This window comes from Taudactylus pleione, unplaced genomic scaffold (assembly GCF_031769625.1).
Source record: "Taudactylus pleione unplaced genomic scaffold, aTauple2 ptg000290l, whole genome shotgun sequence".
In the NCBI taxonomy this organism is placed as follows: domain Eukaryota; kingdom Metazoa; phylum Chordata; class Amphibia; order Anura; family Myobatrachidae; genus Taudactylus; species Taudactylus pleione.
In genome coordinates, this window is record NW_028284692.1 from 3,536,403 (window position 1) to 3,557,334 (window position 20,932).

At 43.1% G+C, this 20,932-nt stretch overlaps 1 protein-coding gene across 2 annotated transcripts; it reads left to right on the forward strand.

The window, feature by feature from the left end:
* Positions 1-1,197: 1,197 nt before the first annotated feature.
* On the forward strand, positions 1,198-19,117 carry SLC25A19 (solute carrier family 25 member 19). 2 transcript variants are annotated; one of them, XM_088482577.1, is made up of 7 exons: positions 1,198-1,389; positions 5,599-5,742; positions 6,039-6,194; positions 6,284-6,454; positions 10,886-11,069; positions 13,843-13,973; positions 17,126-19,116. In XM_088482577.1, the coding sequence occupies exons 2-7, from the start codon at positions 5,611-5,613 to the stop codon at positions 17,312-17,314; spliced, it is 963 nt and encodes a 320-aa protein (XP_088338703.1). In that variant the 5' UTR covers positions 1,198-1,389; positions 5,599-5,610; the 3' UTR covers positions 17,315-19,116. The 2 variants fall into 2 exon arrangements, with proteins under 2 accessions (XP_088338703.1, XP_088338704.1); XM_088482578.1 differs by lacking the exon at positions 1,198-1,389 and adding an exon at positions 1,419-1,542 and having other exon boundaries at positions 17,126-19,117.
* The last annotated feature ends 1,815 nt before the right edge of the window (positions 19,118-20,932 follow it).

Genomic DNA, 20,932 nt, shown 5'->3' on the forward strand with positions numbered 1-20,932 from the left:
CAGGTTTAAATAGCTCTTATTTACAAAAATTACTAATAAAACCCCCCCATCAATTTTGGGGACATTTTTTGAAGAAAAAAAAATTGTCAGTTAAGTGGTTAATGTAAATATTTAAAATGTCGACTTCAGAATGTCGTCGTGCAGTTTTTTTGCTTATTGTTAGGTTTGGGATAAAATAAGAAAACTACGCCATGTTAAATGTCAACATTATGAACATGTCAACATTTTAACTATGGCAACATTTTGGAATGTCAACATATTGGTCGTCGACCTAAAGTCCATGTCGACATTCAGAACCTGTCAATATTCTGAATGTCGACTTTTCATACCACACCCAACCTCTCTCAACCATAAATGGATGCACAACCCAGAGACATCTTCATCAGTTGAGTGCGGCACATGATCACAGTGGACATACCTCCCAACTTCCCATGTCCTATCAAATTGAAACTATCCTGCCAAAATTGGGATGGATGGGAGGTATGCAAAGTAGGTACTTACAGTAATATCACGGTCTATTGAGGGGGATGATGGTTGGGGATGTGCTAGCACTTTCATAAGAGCTGGCACAATCCAACATGACCATCTGCATAGCCAACGGGATCTCATTCAGAGTTGGACATAAACGCTTTGTGGCTTTTTTTTTTTACCACGCATATGCGTCTTTCCGCAATGCAAGCTTTTTTTTTTCCAGGAAAGTTGGATTAGTGATGTGACACCCTGTAACAAGAGGGAGTGTAGCCGTGGCCAAATTACAATGAGGGCATGTTGACATAAATTGCATCTATTTGCAGAGCCCTGACTTGCAAGTACTCAAAACTGGTGCCAGAGGCAAACTGATGATGGGAGCTGCAGGCAGCATCTGATTGGGCAACTGCGTCAGTTCAGAAAAATTTGAGAGTCCAGTGGTCTCGCAAGAGACTCAGCCGATCTGTTTTCTAATTACCTCACTAGGAGGACAATGAATGAGTCACTGTCACTCAAAGGCCCGGGCCATGGGAGCTGGGAGGAGCAACGCGCTGCAGCAGCTCCCCTGGATTCCTCAGTCTCTCACTTCAAGGAACTGCCGCGCATGCGCAGCAATTCCGATCTCAGACCAAAAAGCTTTCTATCTCGCAAAAAATATATTTATATATTTGGTGCGGTCACAGCGATGATCAGCCCGGCAGAAGGGGTTTCTGGGTACTACGTGCGCGTATGCTGTGTACTATGTGGCTACAATAAAATGTCTCTTGCTGGGAACAGAAACAGTTTTGTCTCTAGTGAGAAGTCGCCAGTATCACAATATTTCCTATTGGTTTTGTAAGTAGGCGTCGGTCGATGGGTGAGGAGGGATGATCTTGAGACTTCAGTTGACTTGACAAGCTGACAGTATGGTGTGAGTGGAAGGTGAGTCCGGATGGGAGAGGCTGCGCCGGTGCTGCTGACAGTCTCGGGCATAGCTCAAGACACACATCGCGGCGTATCCGCTCTGAGCTGTAACGTGTAATGCATGCCAAATGCAATACAGTGATCATACCTATCTATTAAGCTGTGCTTAGTGTAGGTTCACAGTATGATTGAAACTTAAGTAAAATATATATTTTAATACAATATTTTATTAGCATGACTCAAAAACCTAAGTTAAAGCAGGACAATGGTGGTATTTCTATTATTGTTTGACTTATTGTGGCTCAGTTAAGTACAGTATATTACAATGTGGAGAAGATATATCCTTCACTTTGGCTGCTAGCTAAAACCTTAACATAACCAGGGCAATTTGGTATTTCCTAGTTTACAGAACAGCCAGGACGGAAGGGATCATTTTACTCTGTCAGGAGGTTACCCTTTATATACATAGATCAGTCTAGCCGTCATTCCTCTCTATTCCCTCCTTTTAGAATTGGTACACTTAATTCTAGATTTAACCCTGCGTCGGGCGCAGCTGGCCTGACAGGCGCCACAAAGCTGTTCTCTCTCACCTCCCCGCCGCAAGGGGGTGCAGGGGCCTGCCCTTTCTACCTCTAGGTGCTGTTTGAAACCCCCCTATATCAGTTTTCCCGCTGCCTGCGCGGAGTGCAGTAGTGACCTTCCTGGCCTCTCAGGCTCATTGCGCCCAAACTCGTCCGACTTTTGAAGGTACGTATTTCTTTTTATTTTCTCACCCAATTTTGTGTGTTTTGCTCATTTTCTGAATGAAAATTACAAAGGTGGGTATTTTGCGGAAATATGTAGGTTTGTCCAGGGTGGTCTCTTAGGCACACTGCGCCTCCTAAAAGTTTGTATTTTTTGTTTTACTAGCTTTAAGGTTAATAAATGTGGTTTTGTGAATCAGATCTCCATATATTCTCTCTTTGTACATCCTAATGAAGGTCACTGATTACTTTGAGCATTAGAATTGAATTCATTAGGTGGTAATGACTATTTATAACAGGCGCCTCTCTGCGCCTGAACCTGGGAGTCCCAGAGGTGCACCTGACACAGAGTTAAAGGTGTTTACTACTTTTGGACAACCCTTGCTCTTTAGGTCCGTACCCCAAATTTGGAAATGTAAGAGGGGGCAGACGGTCACTCCCTGGCCATTACCTGAAGTTTAGGATTTGGGCAACACAATATTACACCTTGGCACAAAAGTGCAGATAAAAAGTAGTGTCCAATAGCATTCAGCTAAATATCATGTTTTTATAAAGTAGCAAACCTTTTTGTTTTAGGTTTCCCTTTACAGAAACTTTTGTTGTATTACCAAGTATTCTAGCTAGGGAAGCCAATCCCGCCTCATTTTTTTTCAATCCTGGGATTGAATTGATGTTACTTTATTCCTATGGTGTGGGGCCAGGGGCCGGCAGACATTCCTCTGTTTAATGTATATGTATAGAGAATGCTAAAAATGTTTGTCAGTTTGTAATGGCCTAATATGTATTAAAAAAAAACAAAACAAACTGCAAATACCATTCGAGCACAATATGTGTGTTATATTGTTGTAGTCATAGAATAAATGTTTAGAATCCTTTTGCGGGTGTTCTTTGGCGTGCTGCTGGTGTGCAGTACTGCCGGAATAATCTCTCCCTGTTTTACCCTACTTTGATGTTTTCAGCGTGCTTCCTTTTTCATCGGCCAGTGTTCATAGGATAAATCATTGTCAGCTGCTTCGGGACCGTATCTTCTTCTCTGAGGCTGTACCTCCTGTAGCCAGATCGGAGAAACACTCTGTCTGCGAGAATCGCTGCACCGGACGTTTCTGTACCAGTGATTGCTGGGAAGGTCCGGTGTTTAGCTCATATCTTCCAACGCGCTTCAACAAATGCTGTCTTAGCTGCACAGCGGCCTTCCAAGGCTCTGCACATGTGCACTGTAATCCTGGAAATCCCGGGATTGGGGGCACCTTTCCCGGGAGTCAAATCCCAGTGTTTTTGGGCCAAAATCCCGGGATCTCGCCAATACTGATAACCAGATTGCCCTCCCTAATTCTAGCTGATGGATTCTAATGGATATGAGGTTTAGAAGTGCTATATGTTGAGCCTAGACTAGCAACTTTCCAGCTGAAGAAAAAAAGACCCTAATGTTGCAGAAATGCCACATTGTATTATCCACTCCTTCATTTTATGTAAACATGCAAGTCCATAAGGCATTTATTTGTAATCATTAATTTTTTTTCACCTTAAGAGGATTTCTATACATATTACAGTAATGTTCACTACTGAGTGTTTTCATTTTGTAAAGCAAACGAAACTTTATTAGAAATGTTCACTTTAATTGTACAAAAGCACTTGTTCTAGACCAGTGTTGGCTAACCTTGACACTCCAGCTGTTGTGGAACTATATATCCCAGCATGCCCTGCCACAGTTTTAGCATGCCCTAATAGCAAAACTGTAGCAGTGCATGCTGGGTTATGTAGTTCCATAACAGCTGGAGTGTCAAGGTTAGCCAACACTGTTCTAGACTCTTCCACTTTTCAGCCAAAAATTCTCCAGTCTTACTGGCATGTCGAGTCCAGAGCTTGGTAGCTGGGATCTACTGTCCCTGACCCTCTTCCAACATGTCCGTGTTTTCATAAATTATTCTAACGCTATTTACGGCCTTAACTCGTATGATAATATCAATCTGTCACATGCCCTGTCCATTGGAATATAAACCCAAAGATAAATTAGTGGTGCCAGCTGTACATTTACCACGTCAAAGCATATAGTGTATTATTCTGTAAACTACGTTTTATTATAATTATTTCTGGTAAATCTACTTTTTAAATGATCTCCATATTTTACAGTGTGCCCTGTAGTCACAGCTGGGTTAAGGCCCCTTAGGGCCACAGACAAGAGACAGGTTTCAACACAACACCCCTCTTCCTACGCATTGAAGAATACGTAACGAAGGGTTGGAAATCCCCTGAGACAGGTTTTTAAGCCTTCAGTTATTTAGCAAAAGGCAGTCAAGTTAGAGTGACATTTTTATTATCTTTTATTTATATGGCGCCACACTGATTCCGCTGCGCCTCACAAAGTACATAAACAAATGAGCAAACAAGAAAACAGTGACTTGCAGTACTAAACAATGCAGGACAAGGACATAGTTAATAAACATTGCTGCAATAGTGATCATAACACTCGAAAAAGCAGCAGGGCGTCAGCAGGGGATGTAGTTAGCTGTCGGTCTCAATACGACATTCTAATCTTGACAAGGGATTTAAGATAGGGGTTGAAACACCGCCGTACTGAACGAGGTAAGTCCAGGCGTCCTTAGCGATAGCCATGGGGGAAGGGGGGGGGGGGGGGGTGGTGAGGGTTATCTTTAGGAAGCATAGCAGGGTTAGGTTCTGAGGGGGGAGGTTAGGGTTAGGCACCCCCCGGGTGGGTTAGGTATAGGTTGCGGTAAGGGGGGGGGTTAGGCACCCCTAGGAGGGAGGTCAGGGTTAGACACCCCCCTGGGAGGGTTAGGTTCAGGGTGCGGTAAGGGGGGGAGGGCGGGGGGTTTTAGGGTTAGGCATCCCTGGGGGGGAGGTTAGGGTTAGACACCCCCTGGGACGGTTAGGTTTAGGGTGCGGTAAGGGGGGGTTAGGGTTTGGCACTGGGGGGGTTAGAGTTAGGCACCACTAAGGGAGGGTTAGGGGGGGGAGAGGGGTAGGGATAGAGTATTTACCTGCCCTGTTGTGATCTTTTTCCTTTTGGCTCGCCGGCGTCGGGATATGAACTGGCGGCTATTCAGCCGCCGGGACTTCATATCCGTTCCCGTCAGCAGCCGAGTGTTAGGAGGTTTTGTGGGGAGTTTTGGAGTAAACAATTGTATGAGTAAGGGAATGAAAAGCACATGGGGGAGAGCTTACATTCTACATAGAGCAGAAATTCCCTGCTCACAGTCTGTCAGTCAGATGTCGTCATTCTCAAAGAGCACTGCCCCAAATATTCTCCATTCTAAAGCTGAAATCATACCAGAAGAGGCTTTAGGCTTACTTGTACTGTTTATGCTGGCTAGTATTATTGGCCCCCCAGAAACCTTAGTATGCAGCAATATAATAGTCCTCTGCATTTGTAATCCGATTGAATTAGCAGAGAAATAGTCAGAAAACATTATGAAGGTGCTTACTTTTCAAGACCTCACACATTTTCCTTATTATTTGCTACAAGGTATCTTGGAGGATGGTGGGATATGACCCCGGCTCAGAGGGGTGCCGGCTCTCTGTCACTGAAGTAGCTACTGCTGGGTCTCTTTCTGGACTGGTCACAAGAGCCTTTATTAGCCCTTTGGATGTCATTAAAATTCGATTCCAGGTAGGGAACATTTTTTATTTTACACGTTTCTAATATAACGTATCTTATTATCTTGTATATCTTCTTTGTGGTTTAGGTTATCTTAATGACACTGAACATGGTTTTACGCTGCATGTTTTTTCATCTAAAGAAGTTGCATGCAAAACCATGCAGTGTAAAGCCAAGTTCAGTGGACGCAAAAGTAGCTGTATGTCTTCTCAATGGAGTTTCTCATCCCAGTTATATGTGTTGCGCCATCCAGACTTGATTGACCCCCTCTGTATGTGTCTCTTACCCTCCTCTATTTCTTCACCTAGCTGCAGATCGAGGGTCTGACTGGACATGGTGTTCAGGGGAAGTATAGAGGTATCCTGCAGGCAGCAAGACTGATCCTGGAAGAGGAACGGTTGCATGGATTCTGGAAGGGACACATTCCAGCTCAGCTTCTATCGGTTTCCTTTGGGGCTGTACAGGTCAGAGCTATAGGAATTTGTTGACTCTCATGCATGGTATTGGGAAATGTTGTGAGATGCATCTAAAGCGCCTGCCTTTCATCTTGCAGTTTGTGAGCTTTGAGACATTGACTGAAGTTTTTTACACTTCCACCACTCTTGACACTCGTACCCCTGCAGTGCACTTTTTGTGTGGAGGTCTGGCTGCCTGTTCAGCGACACTGACCGTGCAGCCTCTGGATACACTAAGGACACGTTTTGCCGCACAGGGAGAGCCTAAGGTATGAGTATGAATATTTGTATGACTCTTCATATTTCTTTTTTTTTTTTTTTTAGCAATGAATCATTGATTGCATTTTACATGTGAGGGAAACTCATATCATCACTTTGAATCCCAGTAAAATCTGTGCTCTACAGGACAGTTCATAGAGGATGCTGCAGTGCTTCTAATCACTACTGTGCTCCTGTGTATAGTGTATTTTTATTACAGGCATTGTTGAAGAAAAATTAAATATACAATTAGGACATCATTGTTGCTCCATTCATTAGGAGCACATAACTATAGTTTTGTTTCACATTATGGACCTCATTCAGAGTCGGTCGTTGCGGCCGCACGGTCGTAAGGGAAAAGGGTCCAGATATGCAAATGATGCACTCGCAAGTTGCGTCCTTAAGATCGGATCGTTAGCTGGCCGACCATGGGGAGGATGTGGCCGTAAGACAAAAAATACGCCCCCTTCTCGTACGCATCTCCGGCCATATAAGGATTAATCGAGACCATCGGTACTGGTCGTAGAGCTTAAGGTTGACCATACCCTCTCTTAAGCACTACGATCAGGTCCGTGTACAAACCACCTATGTCACATGTGCCATGATACTACTTTGTTAATTATGCACTCCCATAAAACGCCGTTCGCATAATTAGACATGCCTGCGTTCGGATCTCCACTCCCCCGTTTTCAAGCACCTTCCCCTGTTACCACCCACAAACGCCTCATTCTGTCACTCAAACTACCGACCTGGCTGTGTTCAAGGAGAGAGAAATTTCTGATCGTAGCAGCTAGTTTGCGCACGCGCATTGCGAACTTTACGCATGCGCAGTTTAGCGAACATCGGTGGCGTACGACCGTGCGGCCGCAACGACCGACTCTGAATGAGGTCCTATGTTCTTATGTTATATCCTTTTATTCTGAGTTGATGCAAAATGTTTTTTCCTGTTTGATCCAAAGTTAAAGCAATGAAAAAAAATTACAATGGGGGCATTCTAGGTGGAATGTGACCCCATTCTTCTTTATTCTTCTCTCTCACATGATAAAATGTTTTGCCAATCATTTTTGTTGTATCTGTTGATCTATGGGTATATGCAACACTTTTATAGATCCCATAGGAGCAAATTCAATTGTTTTTAGGCACCCGATCTCTCGTCTAAAGTGACCAGGAGCTATTCAATTGTTTATGCTAATGGGCACGAGTGCAGTGGGCCCTCAGTATTTCTGCTCGCACCCTTCTGAGGTGGAGAGCAGAGATACACAAAAAGTCTAGCGTTTGGACAACATGCCCATTACTTTGCATTGGTTTAGCCACTTTACCCATCTAAACCCAGTGTATATGGGGCGCAACATCTGCGATAAGTAATGGGCGCCCGCAGCACTTGCACCAGCACTTGCAACAATTGAATATCGTCCGACGGGCACCCATTACTTATGGGTGCGAGAAAACGAGTAACTTCCCCCCCAAAGAGTCTTAAAATCTCAAGCGATGACACATATTCTTAGGATTTTATCATTTATTTTTATTTCTGTATAAAATGTACCGCCATACTATTTGTGTAATATATTTTTCTAATTAGCAAAACAAATAGTTTCATAAAAAGATTTGCCAACATTTATGTTCTACTTTAACCTATCACTGTATAGAAAATGCAAAAATCAAATTGGGATTCCCATCAAATTGACCTAATAATTAAGACTAAATTACTTAATTAGCTGGCCAATACTAATAATGACAAAATTGTGACAGTGACGTATTTGTTGGCTCTAAAAAGTGAAACATGTACACTACTGTAAGTGTAAAGGTAACAAAAAATAATGTATTAATTCATACATGAAGGCACTTCTGAAAAGTTTTTCATGATATTTTTAACACTGGGTATCGCTGTGCTATTTCCATATATGCATTTTTCTTTTTTACGTTCTCTCTCAAAGAATTGGCATTACCAATAGAAGTAATAAATGCAAACATGCAAATAAACAAGGTTACTTTTGTTTCATAGAAAAAGAGCAGACCAAATTTCTTAGAAATAACTAAATGTTATTTGGGAGAATGCCGCCTCCAGTTCGACTTGTGTAAAAATAAGAGAGAACATTTATAAATGATTGTATAGATCAGTGTTGGCTAACCTTGACACTCCAGCTGTTGTGGAACTACATAACCCAGCATGCACTGCTACAGTTTTGCTATTAGGGCATGCTAAAACTGTGGCAGGGCATGCTGGGATATATAGTTCCACAACAGCCGGAGTGTCAAGGTTAGCCAACACTGGTATAGATAGTACTATGTGCTTTCCCGTCTCAGTAAAATGTTCCCAGATACATGAAATAGATGTTGGAGAGGCTGCGCCTCTGAAGGCACCTTCCTCCACATTTGGTGGTCATGTCGGAAAATCTTAAATCTTTGGCAGGTCGTCACTGGTCTTATCCAGGGCTGGATTAAGGCCCACATGGGCCTGGAGTTGAAAACGTTCAAGGGCCTATACTGAGAAGGGGAAGAGCTGTGATCGGTGCTGTGTAGGTGTGGACAAAGTCACTTTGATGTGTACACTCCCTACACTACGAGACACAATATCTCCCTAACTACATAGAAATATTACATCATTTTTTTTTAGGGGGAAAACTAGAAAAACTATTTATGGCCAGTTAGAGAGCTGGTAATCATGCTGTCATCTTGATGGGCCTAATTTTATGTGGAGGCCTGGAGCTGTAGCTCCATCTGCCCCATTGTTAATCTGGCCCTGGTCTTATCTTCCACAATCTCCAATTCCCCATCCCATGTGAACCTAAGCTTTTTCTTCTCCCTCTGGGTCTCCCAACGGCAACCAGGCGTCAAAAAAATGAATCAGTCACATTGCCTCTGCTACCTCTTGCCAGATTACCGCTGACACGGAGCAAATTGCTTCCCCTTCTCTACACTCCATCTTATCCTGTATTTTGTATATATACCATATGGCATACACGACCAGTATCATTAATAATACCTCCAAATCATTTGATAACGTTTGGGACCATTGTTTCGCCTCACAACGCCCCACTTGTCACTATGTGATATTCTATATTTTGATAGGCATTGACTGATCATTGCCTACCTTTTATAATCTCTTCCCGGGAGAAGCCCGGGTAAGAGAAGCAGCAGGGGGCCGGGCCTAACTATTTGCGTCATTAAGCCCCGCCCCCTCGTGGCAAAACTGTCGCGATTGGGTAAAATGTACATAGGGGCGGGGCCAAATGCTGTGATTCATGCAGAATCACATCTTAAGCCCCGCCCCCTTCACGGAGACCCGCGATCGCAGCGGGTATTCTCCTCATTCTGCCCACTTCACTAGGAAGTGGGCAGAATGCAGGAGAAATGCCTACCCTTCCGGGGGTGCGGGGAGTTACCCGAAAAATCGGGAGCCTCCCGCGAAAACCGGGAGGGTAGGCATGTATGCATTGACTTCTGTTTTTGATGCTCATTAGTGTCTGTCTGTATATCATTGCCTCTATTTGTTGTGACCTTCTCTATAACAACAATACAACAACATCAATACACATTTATTGTCATCAACAAAACAAAACAGTGTTGGATTGTCAACGAAATGTCACTTACAAAAACTTTGTTTACCAAAAAAACAAAACTAAATGATATTTTTCAATACTGTTTATCTTGGAATACCCAACACAACACAGGATTGCATATAGATTCAGAAATCACCGAATGTATAATCAGAGAGAGACATGACTTCAAAGGTTTTTAACATAAATGTAATAACCTATATCAAAGTGAGTAAAAAAAATGACATTTGATGATGCGCTGTGGAGTTAAAACATGATTTTTTTTCATGAAAACCTTAAAGAGCTCAACATAAAGGGGAGACAAAGATAAAAGTCCACTTAGCAAAGAGTTAAGAAGATATCGAGAAGGAAAGGTAAAAATTCCACAAATTAAATGTATTAAAATTAAGATAGGCATTAGGGCCTTCTGAATTAGGTATATAATACAAAGTATTTTTATGATCAGTAGCAGCCCCCTGCAATTTGCTGTAAAGGCGTACAAGTTACCCAGCACACATCTCATAGTACACTCTAATCTCATGTCTATAAAACCTAAGGGGTAAATTTACTAAGATAGGAGCTCTATTTTAGAAGTGATGTTGCCCATAGCAACCAATCAGATTCTACTTCTCATTTATCTAGCACCTTCTAGAAGATAATACCTGGAATCTGGTTGCTATGGGCAACATCACTTCTTAAATAGAACTCCCATCTTAGTAAATGTACCCCTGAGAGTGAAGCTTTGTAATTTTATTTTTAACGTAAGGAATGCAAGTAATGTAATTATCAGTTTCGGCAAGACATTGTGCTTGTATAGATCCTTTATACGTGGGGACAGCTAAGGATCTTTCTGCCGGTTACACTACTAGTATGTGAGACAAATCCAACCATATATTCCTTTTCCAGGTGTATAAGACCCTGCACCATGCCATCATCACAATGTACAGAACAGAAGGATTCTTCACATTCTACCGAGGCCTCTGCCCCACTCTACTTGCGGTATTCCCTTATGCCGGTCTTCAGTTCTCCTCCTACAACTTGTTAAAGAGAATATGGGATTGGTTATCATCACCCGGTCAGGACAAAGGAGGTGCCTAAAACTTGAACTAACTTTTGTAAAATGTTGTTTGGTTTTTGTTCCCTAAAGCTAGTGACTGGTTACAGCGGTCATACCGACTTGTATTTGTTTAGACTTGGTAGATTGTGAGACATGAGACCTGGTCTCTGATACCTTTTGGCTGCCAGTTTATTAGGTGGCAGGAGAGCCACAAAGGCATACGGTCAGCTGAGGTGTAAAGAAAGTGAGAATAAATTCTTTTTGAAGGAGATAAATACAGAGGCAAACACCTCCAGTTCTGCCAAAGTTTGGCAAGTATTATTATTATTTTTTTAAGTCTTTATTTTTGGTAGCAGATTACAACACTACAGGAAATAACAACTAGAGACAGAATAGTTAAACAAAATGATACAATACAGCAGAACAAAATGACAGGACATGAGCAAGTGCACAAACACCAAACAAATTGTAAATTCAATGCAGGACTGCAAGAAATGTATGGTAAGATCAGGGAAAAGGAAGGAAGGACGGACGGACTCCATGGAAGCTACAAACTTTGTTAATAACTAGGAAGTTGTTTTGTTTGATGGGCTTACTGTGTTCAGCACGGCGATGCCACTTCTAGTAGCCGCAAGCCATGGCGGTGTGGGGTGGCTATCTGGGGCCGCTAGTTGCACGCTCAGTGCAAATGCGGTATGTAAATGAGGCATGATGGCTCTAGCTGCTCTGTGCATGCTCATGAACGCAACACAGATCAGGCGTATTCAAAATGGCGCTCCATACCGGGAATGGAGCTGTGGTTGCCCTGTGACCTCCCGGTTTACTGCCCATAGGAAGAAGCTACAATGGACCCTAAGCCTTCTCCCCAACAGCCAGCCAGTGCCTTTGCAAGGTAAGTCCTTACTAGGGGCGCTGCGTTTTATACTAAATAACTAGGGGGCTTATTCAGCAGATGAGAATTCGCACGCTCCAGTCCCAGATGTGCATAGTGCGTCGGACTGCACGTGCGCGAACTAGTGAGCGGGTAAGGGCACGCAGGTTACACGCAGTGTGTACGCTGACCCTTCCGATACTGATTGACAGGAAGTGCCGTTTGTGGGTGTGATGGGGAGTGGTCGGGCGAACGCAGGCGTGCCTGTGCGTTGGGACACTGTTATAGGGGCGTGCATAATTAAGGCAGTGCAGCATCATACGCAGCCAGACGACTCATTAGACGCAGGAAGTGGCGAAAATCCTGCACGAGATCAGGTCAACCTCTATTGTGCGTATGGATCCGATGTTCCCACTGTCTTGCAGACTACTCAGGCTTTGAGTAAAAGGAAGTGGGGGGCATTGTGTAGTTCTGGGCGTCTGCATCTTATGCTGCGGTTGCCGTGCTTATGCATTGATTAGCATATATTCGTAGCGGCCAGATGCGTGTACACACTTGCATTCCTTGCTGAATTAGGCCCTAGGTTACTTAGTATAGTCAATTATAGATGTTTTTTTTCTTTCTGTTAAAATGTGTTGCATCTAAAGTTTCTGTGAAGAAAAAGCTCTGTAAAATTAAGTGTTGTTCTGGACAGAAGACTAGCCTCCGAAGAATTTATAATCAAGTTCTTTCAAGCAATAAAGATAAACCGTCCACATGAGACTTGAACCTGATATTAAATGGTTAGATAGAAGTGGTGTGAGCTGCATGCCTTATGGACCAGAGAACCTTTCCCTAATATTTTTTTCAAACAAGGTAGTGTAGAACCAACCTGGCCTTTGTACCTAAGATGGTATCATCTTTCCACTTGAATCAAGAAATCACATTACCATAGGTTTTTCCTCAACTTAAGATCGAGAGGGAAGAAAAGCTACATACACTGGACCTTGTAAGAGCCATCTCAATTTATCTGTTAAGCCAAGCATATTTGGAAGGCAATACCTCCTTATCCTTCTTGCAGGAGTAAGAGAGGGTCTGGTACTAACTAAATAGACAATCTATAGGTGGATCATTCTCTTGTTCTATAATAACTTAGTGGGCTCAAAAGGCTGAGGCATCAGTGAAGGATCTCCACAGAGCAGCGGCATGGTCATCTCTTCACAATTTTACAAATGCTTCCTCAAAGTAATCCATTGCAGCATATAGAATATAAAAATATATATATTCTCTCTGTCTCTCCCTCTCTCTATCTCCTCTCTCTCTTTTTAGAAGGGATCATGTACCACCATTCCTGCTTGTTCAGTGTGTTCCCCATATTACTCTCCCAAGCCAGTTAAAAAGATTCTGCATAGACTTGATGTTCTGCATGGCTCCTGATGATAACCGTATAGTATAGGAAAGAAATGGCACTCTGTCGTACGGGAGTATAAGTGCACAGTTTCTTAATGGGTGTGAGAGCCCTTAGGACAGATGATTTTATTTGTGATTGAATAATTCCTTTTATCCAGATATAGTAAAAATAAAAGATTAGGGGAAGAGAAAATCACAAAATTATTTTGTGGCAAATTTCCCCATTACATGATATTTGTGTCTCTTTTATGTAAGTCAGCTTGTATTGTAATTTCAGTGGTCTACTAAAGAGGGTGGGACTGGAGGTTGCAGAGTGTCTATAAATTATTTAATGAAAGCAAGCCTACTGTTTGACTCTTTGGTAAATCACTGGTAGCAGAAAGCATATATCATTTATATATACTATGGGCCCCATTCAGAGATATACGCAAACCTGATGGTTTCTGTACATCTCCTATGGTGGGGTGCCTGCACATACACAATTTCACCAATATTTGTGCACTCTTTTTCTCTCCCCTTTTTACATTTTTTTTTTTCCTTTACAAGATAACATCAAGAACTTTGTCTGTGGCAGTGGGGCTGGAGTGATCAGTAAAACTATCACCTATCCGCTGGACCTTTTCAAGAAAAGACTTCAAGTTGGGGGCTTTGAGCAGGCAAGAGCTGCCTTTGGACAGGTAACTCATGTTCTTAGGCTATGGATGTTACCATTACACATGTCCATAGCAACAAATGTTGATGCTTACATACGAAGAAAACGGACAACTGGCCTATGCAGACTGACCATTTTTTGTTCCATTCCAGCCATAATGAGCCTGGTCATGATTTAAGATTCTCCAATACAGTTGGCAGTGATAGTGGGACCTCAGTAATGACTGCTAACAAAACAGTAGCTTGCACTCTGCAGCATAGCAAATACAATGTGAAATTCATAAATGGGATGGAACTGGGTAGCGTGCTGAGAGGGACAGCTAGATAAGTAAAGGATATGGAAGATTTTGCTTATGAGCAAAGGCTATATAGAATGTAGGTGACTACTGATGACTAACAATACAATAACAATATAGTATGTTAATCCAGATTGCCAGTATAGGGCAATGCAATTAGGTAGCGTTTCCTTCCTGGGAGTGCTTAAATCAGAGGCTTGGTCTGGAGGCTGGAGGTGTGCTAATCCTAGAAGGGTGGTTGTCCAGAAATACCACGGTAGGGCATGGTGTTGGTGACGATGCTGTCGGTGCGTCACTGGCCAGGCCTCTCTCCTGCTCAAGCCCGCCCTACTGTCCATCTTCTTTTAAGTATTCCATCCACGGGTGGCTTAACTCTGATACTGTTATCAATAGAAAGAGTTCAGGTTTGCACACTGTGTTTGCTGGGCAGCTGTATTCTGCACATTGTGTGTAGCCATTAGACACAAGTGTGGTGAGGCTGACAGAGCGTTTATGTGAGTACATTGTAAATTGAAAGCTTGGTAATGGGATGAAAGAGTAATAATTGATACTACTAATTAAGGGAGGTTTCAGCTATGTGAAAAGGGCATGAGGGGGATATATAAAGCTCTGAGACATATACAGGAGCATGGTGGGTCTCTGATGCATGTAAAGGGGCATGATGGGGCTCCAAGCTGGCATATAAGAGTATGATGGGGCTCTGAGGCATATAAAGAGGCTCAGAGCCCCATCATGCCCCTGTATATGCCTCAGAGCAGGGGCTGGCTGGCACCTTTTAGCCTAGGGGGCAAATGCATGCAGGCGGCCCTGGCAGAGGAGTAGCGTGTAGCCAGGGTGCCCGAAGAATATGCGTGCTATGGCGCCCCTCCCCCCCCCCCTCAAGTGTTCCGTGGAGGAGGTGGGTCCATATGGGATTAATGTAAGGTAAAAATAAAGATTAGGGCAGCCCCCTGTCGTAGTGCCCATATGCAGAGCCCCCGTGTGCCACAGGAGAGAACACCCTTATGCAGGCCTCCACTAGTGCCCTCAGTAGTGATCCCCCCCTATGCAGTGCCCCTTGTACCCTAGTAGTAAGCCCCTTATATAGTGCCACCAGTAGTGGTCCCCGCTGTGCAGTGCCCCTTGTGCCCCCAGTAGTAAGCCCCTTATATAGTGCCCCTAATAGTGGTACCCCCTATGCAGTGCCCCTTATATAGTGCCCCCAGTAACAGTCCACCCCCCATGCAGTGCCCCCAATAGTGGTAACCCTTATGCAATGCCCCTTAAATAGTGGCCCCAGTATTGCCCTTTACATAGAGCCCCTAGCAGTGGTCCCCCTATGTAGTGCCCCTAGTAGTAGTCCCCTCCCCCCTATGCAGTGCCCCTAGTAGTAGTCCCCTCCCTTTGTAGTGCCCCTAGTAGTAGTCCCCTCCCTTTGTAGTGCCCCCAGTAGTAGTAGCCCCCCTTTGTAGTGCCCCCAGTAGTAGTAGCCCCCCTTTGTAGTGCCCCCAGTAGTAGTCGTGCCCCCAGTAGTAGTCCCCCCCCCTTGTAGCGCCCCCAGTAGTAGTCCCCCCCCCTTTGTAGTGCCCCCATTAGTAGTAATCCCCCCCTTTGTAGTGCCCCCATTAGTAGTAGTCGCCCCCCTGTAGTGCCTCCAGTAGTAGTAGTCGCCCCCCTTGTAGTGTCCCCAGTAGTAGTAGTCCCCCCCCCCCTTGTAGTGTCTCCAGTAGTAGTAGTCCCCCACCCCCCTTGTAGTGCCCCCAGTAGTAGTATTAGTAGTCCCCCTATAGTGCCCCCAGTAGTAGTCCCCAGTAGCAGTAGTGCCCTCCCACTTGTAGTACCCCCAGTAGTAGTCCCCCCCCCTTGTAGTACCCCCAGTAGTTGTAGTCCCTCACCCCCCTTGTAGTGCCCCCAGTAGTAGTAGTCCCCCCCCCCAGTAGACACATGTAATATATATATATAAAAAAAAAAAAACACTTACCTGAATCCCCGCTCCCGCCGCCGCCATCTGCTCCTCCGTCTGTCCTCCCGGGCCGGGCCGCTCTGCATTGTGGGAGAGACGTCATATGATGTCATTACGCCTCTCCCATTACCCACTGCAGGAGCCGGAAGATGGAGCGGCTCCTGCAGTGGGCGCAGCAGCAGCTAATGAGAGTCTGACAGACTCTCATTGGCTGCTGCTTACAACAAACACACAGCTGCCTGAGCCGGCGGCTGTGTGTTTGTCAGTGTAGCGCTGACCGAACTCCGTCCGGTCAGTGCTACACACTCGGTGCAGTCTGTGTCACAGTGACACAGACTGCACCGGCCCGCATGACGCTGCGGCCCGGGGGGCACATGGCACCCTGCCCCCCGGCCCAGCCCACCACTGCCTCAGAGCCCCATCATACCCTTGTATATGCCTTAAATTAATATTCGGAGGCATGATGAGGTTATAAGGCATATACAGGGGCATGATGGGGCTTTAAGGCATATGATCGGTCTCTGGGCTGGCGATTAAGAGCATGATGGGGCGCTGGGCTGGCATATAAGGGCATGATGGGGCTCTAGGTTGGTATATAAAGTCCTGAGGGGGCTCTGAGTTATATAAAGGGGCATGTGGAAGGGTTTGATGACATATAAAGGCATGTGAGGGCCTGAAATATGAGAAATAAAATGGTTATAACTCGCATGTCGTTTTGTAACCTAAGCAACTATGTAAATATATAACTGGTCTTTTTAACCCCTCTATATAAAGCAGATCATACCAGCAACTAATGCAGCTACATTTTAAATCCAAAGTAACTGACAACTTGAGTACTAGTATTAACTAATATGACCAAACCTGCAACATATCTCAATTTATCGCACAATTGTGTGTTGAAGCCATCCAGTCTGTTTAAATCTGACATCTCTTACAACAGGTCAGGACATACCACGGGCTCGTGGATTGTGCAAGCCGCATACAGAGAGAAGAAGGGTTTCGTGGGTTTTTTAAAGGACTTTCTCCAAGCCTGCTCAAAGCTGCTATTTCAACTGGACTCACCTTTTTCTTTTATGAGATGTTCTGCAATATGCTGTGGAACTTGAAAAAAGCCAAGAAAACTGAATAGGAAACTGAAGAAAGAAGACTTGAAGGACAATAACAGTATCCAGGACAGATGTTAATAAGTGGCTGTAAAACAAACACACAACAGCCTTATCTCTGAATAAGAGGTGTCTACTTTTATTACTACTACACGGCCTATATTTTCTATACCTCATCATGCATTGCACAGGTTCAAGGGGAGACAAGTTAGACATTTTTCAGAAAATTAGGTCATAATAAAATATAGAATTGTATTTTTATACATGTATAACCACAGTAATTGTAAATCCCAGCAGATCGGTGCGACAGATGCCTTTTTTTTGTTACATTTTGGGTTTTAATTGTACTCTGCTACAGATAGGTGTGACATTAACCTGCCACTATCTGGTTTCGTATTTTGGGACATACTATGTTTTTTTTTTTTTTTAATTAAATGTAAACCATATGCTATATTGCTAAAAACAAATACTGTATTCATATGTAACCATTGGTGCCCAACTCAAAATATGTAATATTCGCTTTTTATATGTAAACTTCTGATGACATTACTGCAGCAATTAGGATTGAATATAAAAAGGCCAGCACCTGCTGTTTTAAGGACTCATGCACCAGACTACAATTTATCTCTTACTCATTTTCTGCCTTAAATCATCTTGTACATTGGATTCTGCAGTTTTTCTCCTCACCCACCCAGCAGACAACCGGTTTCTTTATATGTTATCTAATGGAAAACCGTGCATACTAGCGTGTCCATGTACAGTGCAATTTACCAGACTATTACTAACCAAGCACAATCAGCTTATGTGCATGAGCTTTAAAATGGCTTTACAATGTAACTGCATAATTAACAAAGTACTTTTAGTCAGATTTGTAACACCCTCCTCAAATCGCTTACCCTGTGCTTGGTTCTGAGAGTACAGGGAAAAAAAGGTCCAAGCATCACTCCAAACAATACTTCTAAAGTATCTAGCAAAAAAATGTGCAGCCAGTCTAGAGAGCACACATTCCAGACAGGAGAAAAGACTGCAACAGTTGATATGCTTGTACCTTTTTATGGCTGTTCATCCAAATGCAGAAGCAACTGGTTGTCTTTTTTTTGTATACTTATTTTTTAAAATAACTACAGGTGCGTCATTCAACAGTCATGGCGCAGTAAATGAAAACGTGGCTTCTGCATTTGGGTGAATAAAATCTGATTGTTCAGGTGGTGCTGTCTTTAGCTGCTTATAATTCGTTCTGAATACAGCTGCTGGAGTTTGCTGGCTTCCACTTGCCCTTAAGAATTACTGTCAAGTAACTTCAAGGATTACAGCTAATGATTTCCTTGCATATGACATTAATTTATGAGGAGCAGATACTCTAGCTAACAAGAAAACAATCTGGTTTGGCTGTAATGTTAGACCTCTGCAACATTACAAATCTTGGTTTTCTGTTATATAATATTTTTTAAAAATAATACTATAAAAATACTTCCTTTGAGGCTACGTGCAACCAGTCATAAAAGGTCAAATAACATAGTTACCATTAAACACAGCCTTGTGTCATAAAATGTATATTGGTATATTTAGTACTGTATGTGCCAATATTTGCTTAAGTTACTTTTTTTTAAAAAGTGGCTTGGGTTCGTAGATAGTTTATTTATCTTGTGGCTGTGACAATTTTTATTTATTTTCAATAAACATCTGAATTTTTACCCAATGGAAGTGGCCTCTTTTTAACAAACTAATAGTTTTGTTCTTTTCTCTTTAGACGTCTTACACTAGCGTGTAATCGCTTTTTGCTTTTGGTAATGCCCTGATCACCACATTTGCATGGACCTTATGGATTTGATGCTTTGAGCAAGAGTCAATGGAAGTGTTTAGGTGCCTGCTCAATACATCAAAACCATATGAGAAGGGGATGCAGTCATAAGGTCAACAATCATAATGTCGACACCACAATTTTGACAGTTCTGGTGTCAACATTTGTTGAAATGTCGACCGGCAACATGTCGGCATCCTCAGAATGTCCTCATTTGAAATGTTGAGATGTGAAATCCTGACATGCTCAGAATTAGGCTGCGGAGGGGGTGTTAGGGTTAGGCACCTCAGGCTGGGGAAGCAGACATAGGGTCAGAGAAACGTGTTGATAGGTATTTCATATTGGAACATCCCACTCATTCATTTCTTCATTTTTATATTTTTATTTTATTATTGTCTTATTGGATTTCTAACTTTTTTGTATTTTTTTGCAATTTTTTTAAATTTTTAATTCTTGCTTCAAAAATAGTATTGTATGATTTTTTTGGGTCTGGTGTAATTACACACCTCTCTTAAACCTTTTTTTAATTTCATATTAATTGAAAAATAAAGTCCACTGTCTTATAAAGAAACAAGTCCATATCCAAAATTATTTTTGGACCAATTTAAATGACATCTTAATACACCGACGGACATCGGGATGATAAAATGAATGCCCAAGGATTATAAGATATCCAATTCAAGGTGCGTATACTATACAACGTGTATGATCTTGGATTGGGTTAATTGATCTGTACCATGGAGGTTTGTCGTATTTATTTCCCCATTTACAATACAAGACCTGTGGGAGGAAGTAATGACCTTATAAAGATCAGCGTTGCATTCTGCAACCAATGTAGGACAACGGTGAAAATTGAGTCCAACGCCTATAACTTACTCCTGAATGGTGAGTGCACATCTATTTCTTACAAATAATAAGATATTTTTATGGTTTTACACTATGTTGTTTCTTTGTTTCACATATTTTTGAGAAAAAAACACCAGAAAGAAAGGACTTTTATTAGATCAAAGAAAGTGTCGGTACCACCTATTCTCTTTGAGGGGCACTGTTGAAAGCTCCTGCTGTTCCTGGTTGCAATTCTGGGTCTATTATTAGACCTCACAGGGAACGTAGCGCCAGTCGCTCACAATTGTATCCTAATAAAGATGGGTGACAACCGTAGTTCCAGATCACAGTCTGGATGTTATGCAGGGGGAAAATAAATTACCTCTTAACATGTTTCTGTGTATTCATGACACTAACTGTCGTATAACTTAAAAAAACTATTGCCAAAACAGGAAAAGTGTAGCGTCTAGCATATAGCACAGTGTTAAACATTACTTTGTATGGAAATGGAACACAATGAGACAATGCAGGGCTGGAGATACACCAGTGTGCTGAATGTATCTTGCATGTGTTTGTACTGCGTATGCTCCAGAGCCGAATGTATAGAAGTATGGATGATGCGGAGTTGTACACATTTCAGTAGCTTCTCCACTTAAGACTGAAGGGACGTGACTGGGCTGTAATCTGGCACTCTCATGTTCAGAGGCTGGGTAGAATGGTAAATACGCCTGTTTTCATATATATTATCTTTTATACCAAGGACAGGACTGGTGCAGTGGCGTCCCTCCCCACGGTGACACCCGGTGCGGGGAGGGATGTCATGCGCATGGCGAAAAGGGGCGTGGACTTGCGGCCCGAACCCCAGCCCGTGGTTGTTATCACTGGGGCGGTGCCGGAGGTGCGGAGCGCCGGCTCCCCCACTGTGACAGGAGTCAAGTGCTGTACTTAATGCTACAGTGCAGATCTGCATACAGCCAAATATACGCATTTAGTTCTGTGCACACGATACAAGAGTAAT